General features: G+C 31.5%; 1 protein-coding gene across 7 annotated transcripts in view; it reads right to left on the bottom strand.

Annotated features, from left to right (window-relative positions):
- Positions 1 to 853: 853 nt before the first annotated feature.
- The window catches only part of LOC145189170 (uncharacterized), a 10,920-nt gene continuing 7,819 nt past the window's right edge, over positions 854 to 3,954 (bottom strand). For all 7 annotated transcript variants that reach the window (XM_090087065.1, XM_090087066.1, XM_090087070.1 and 4 more), the window contains one exon: positions 854 to 3,682. In XM_090087065.1, coding sequence (XP_089943191.1) covers positions 1,100 to 3,682 — 2,583 coding nt within the window. In that variant the 3' untranslated portion in view covers positions 854 to 1,099. The remainder of the gene's footprint in view (positions 3,683 to 3,954) is intronic.

Below are 3,954 nucleotides of genomic sequence, written 5' to 3'. Positions count from 1 at the left end.
TTTAGGATCAAGTCTCGATAGTAAACCTCTAATGTAAAAATGTCTCATGTGGTTAGAAGCATAACTATAGCTAAGATCTAGTTAAATCGACTGAACGTGCAGTAGTATTAAAAGAAAGATTATACAATGGTTTCCTACACATTCTGACCACGCACAGCTCAGTACTTGTTTCACTAATTTTCCATTTGGTAGAATTCTAATATAATAAACACAGCATATCAAATAAAATTTTAAAAGGAAAATCGACAAAGAGGTTTTTTCTAATGACTTCAATTTTGAAATTTCTAATAACTTCAATTTTGAAGCACTAAGATTTCAGAGGTGTGATTATTTCTTTAAAAAAAAACTTGTTTTAAAAAAATTGATGTAATTTTGTCTTAAATCCGTAAGTATGCTATTACTATTAAATCCTAATTTGTTATTCGATCCTGTATTTGTCTTTTGGGAATATGAAAAACAAATTTCTACTTTGTTTAATAAACAGAAAGCTGCCATCATGCTAAACTCAATTGATTAATAGTTTATTATATAACATGGTATTAATTATAACTCGAGAATAACTAAAAAATGTATATAATCAAACAAGTAAAAGAAAGATTTCCTAAAAATGGGCCCCAAACCATCTCAACAATCCATGTAGAAACAAATTCCTTTAAATATTGGAACTTTATAAACGAAATTTTTCTCAATCAAAAGAGGTCGAAACATTTAAGAAAAAACTAAGAAACCCACTTAGCTTTCCAGTAATGCTCTCAGTAGAACGTAAAATACATGTTTACGATACTCACAAGGATATAAAAAGCTTTCAGAACGGAAGGAAGAAAGGGCAGGAGATTTCACTTAATAGACATTATTGGAAGACACACTCATATCTAAAATGCATAAAAAGTAATTTACATATAAACAAAATATATAATATATTTCCAATCGCTAGTGGGTTAAAATATATTAGGTTTATAATTTTAGACTCTTTTTTTAGTGAAAGTAAAGCTTTGTAAGGAATTGCTCACTGCTTTAAAAAGTTCAATAAAATCTCAATAAAACAACCATTAACAAAATAAATTCAGAAACTTTTAAGTATTGCTAGATACGCACTAACTTAGGCAGGATAATTTAAATATGAATAACTACCCGATGGTTGAATTATTCGATGGTTTGGTGCATAAATATTGTCAGTAATCGGTAGGTGAGCTTGCGCGTTTTCAATAGCATTGTTTGACTGAAAAGGTAAACTATTTTGAGATGGACAAGAATCATATTCAAGATATTCTGGAATAGGCAAAGAATAATAGTGCACGTTATCGGGCATGTTTTGTATGTTTTTTAATAAGTTCTCAGAATTAGTGGTCGAAAAAGAGTTGAACACGCGTCCTGTTGTTGAAGATGGATGATTGTATAATACGGATTCAGAGTTTGAAAACGTATGCATGGACATTCTTTCTGAGTTTGGATTTGTGCGAGAGTCACCCTCAAAAACAGGTATATATTGAAAGTTACTTTGAAATATATTATCTAGACTTTGAATTGGCTCATGGGATTGGTAGTTGTGCAGTGAGACATGATTTGCAAAAGCCGCTGCATGATGATCAAGAAGAGTTGGTTGATAATTCACAGGCTGATCTTTTAGAATAGAATTAACGTCAAACTGTTTGCTTTTTCCTGAGAAAAAGGGAAAAGAAGAACTCATAGAATTTATGAGTTTTCCATTTAAAACAGAGTCTGCATACAATGGCTGAGCTCCGTTAAGGCGATTGTCAGCACTATTAACCTCTTGATGATATGTCTTTGAAAAATGGTTGTCCATCTGCTTGTTTTTAATGGGATTTTCAAGTAAACTATTTGTCTTCGGTTCAATAAAGAAATTTTTTTGAAACAAGTTTCCATTAAAATCCCAGGTGTTTTCTTCTGGAAAACTGTTATTACATCTTATGTCACTTTTAAGAACTGATACTCTATTTTTAAAACCAAGTTCATCTTTTTGCAAGCTATCACAAAACTTTTGTGACGGTTGAGTTTCTAGAAAAAAAGCCTGGGTGGCTTGGCTTGAGTTTAAATGATACACGGGAACAGTTTGGTTCATAAAATCTCCTTTTGAAGTCTCATATCGCTCTTTGCTTAGAACACAGTCAGAGGTATCAACAGCATAAGAATTTCGTGCTGTAGTTACTTGAGCCACTTCAGGTTTGTTATTGGAAAAGATGCTAAAACCGGGATCAAGCTTAAAAAATTTATCAATAGGATGTTGATGTTCATTTAAAGACCTTTTTCTTTGCAACTCTGGACTTCCATTACTTACGCCTTTTATTCTTGGTATATCGCAATTGCTGTGCAATGTTTTTAAAATTGCTCCTACTGTCCCACTTTCTACTTCTGAACTCTCTTTTAAGATTGGCGATTGAATAGAATTGTTTTCTTGTGATGTTTTAACAGAAGTGGGTACTTGATTAAAAAGCATAGTATCTCCTTCATTCAAAATATCATGCTTAGCTCTATAAATATTTACCAGTGCTTTATCACATTGAGTTTTTTCTTTAATTTGAGTTAGAGTGTCACTAGATATTTTATCATCACAAAGACTTTTTTTGAAAATACTAAAAGTAGGAAGCTTTTCGGCTTTCACCTGGAAACCTAGCGGTGTAATATCATCTTTTTGTTTGCTATTGTTGCTACACTCCATACTAACGTTTAGTTTAGACTCTTCATTCTGGTTGACATTGATAAGACTAGCAATGCTGAAACTATTCATTCTACTGTTTACAAAAGGTATATTTTTTGTCTCTAAACCGTTTTCTTTTAATGTGCTAAAGAAAGGTTTTATATCTGGTAATTGTGAAAAGACATTAGTATCTATCTTTGAAGAATCACTTCGTGTTGCTGTATCAGCTAATAAAGATAAGTCATCAAAGCTACGTTCATTTTTTAATATTTTATCTTTTAAACGGTCTTTAATTTTTTCTTGATATTCTGCATAACCATGATCTTTCTTGTTTAATTTCTTATGTTGATAAAACACCATACTAAGTCGAGTAGGCTCAGATCGCTCTGGATTTTTTAAAGCTGTAGTTGCATGAAGCTCTTTTTTGGCACACTCCACTAAAAAAGAACCATGACCTAGAGCAATCGCTACCCCACCCATATCTGGAGTTATAATTGTGGGTTTAGAAACATGTTCTTTATATTTTTTGCAGGGGGAGTTGTGTTCCGATTTCTTTAACGAAGTTGGTAACTTATAAGTCTCAGAATTTACTGTAGAATAATCCCTGCATTGCCGATACACAGGAATTTCGTATTCATCCACAAAAAAGTTCACCTCTTTCTTTATATTTTGAATAGGAAGATTTTCTCGTTCACTTAAAATAGCTGGGATGTCTGATTCACTACAAAAACGAGGATGTTTAATAGAATTAGAATGGAGAAAACTTTCTTCATTGGATCTTTTTTGATTTTCATCTGTGAAAATGTTATGCTCATTAGCAAGTTTTTTGACATTCACAGCAACTGGATTAACATACTTTCCACTTGTCTCAAGACGTGTTGCTATTTTGCTTTTGATTAAATGAGGAGGGTTTTCATAGTTACACTGACTCACACACCCTTTATCATCTAATAACTGATATAGTGGTAACACATGCAGCTGCTCATCAGTTCTTTCATTATAATTGGGTTTTAACAGTGTACAAACCTATACAAAATAGATTTAATCATTTTTTTTTCAACCATTCCAGAAAAAAAAAACATGAACTTGTCTACTGTCATAAAATTAATAATTTAAAAGAAGAAAGATTTACAGGATGAAACATTTGTGGTTTTTTGCATAATTCCAATATTTTACTTTTTGCAGGAATAATTTATTTTCATATATTGTGTAAAAAAGAAATATTTTTCAGAAAAAACTTTTTTGCATTCTGGTGGAAATCATAAATACAAAAAAGAGTTTTGCAACAGGAAACTTTA

This window comes from Hydra viridissima, unplaced genomic scaffold (genome assembly GCF_058129835.1).
Source record: "Hydra viridissima isolate aposymbiotic clone 2 unplaced genomic scaffold, HvirCarnegie_v1 scaffold_5, whole genome shotgun sequence".
Lineage (NCBI taxonomy): Eukaryota > Metazoa > Cnidaria > Hydrozoa > Anthoathecata > Hydridae > Hydra > Hydra viridissima.
Note: the sequence above shows the minus strand (reverse complement) of the source record. Positions and strands in the feature narration are given on the sequence as shown.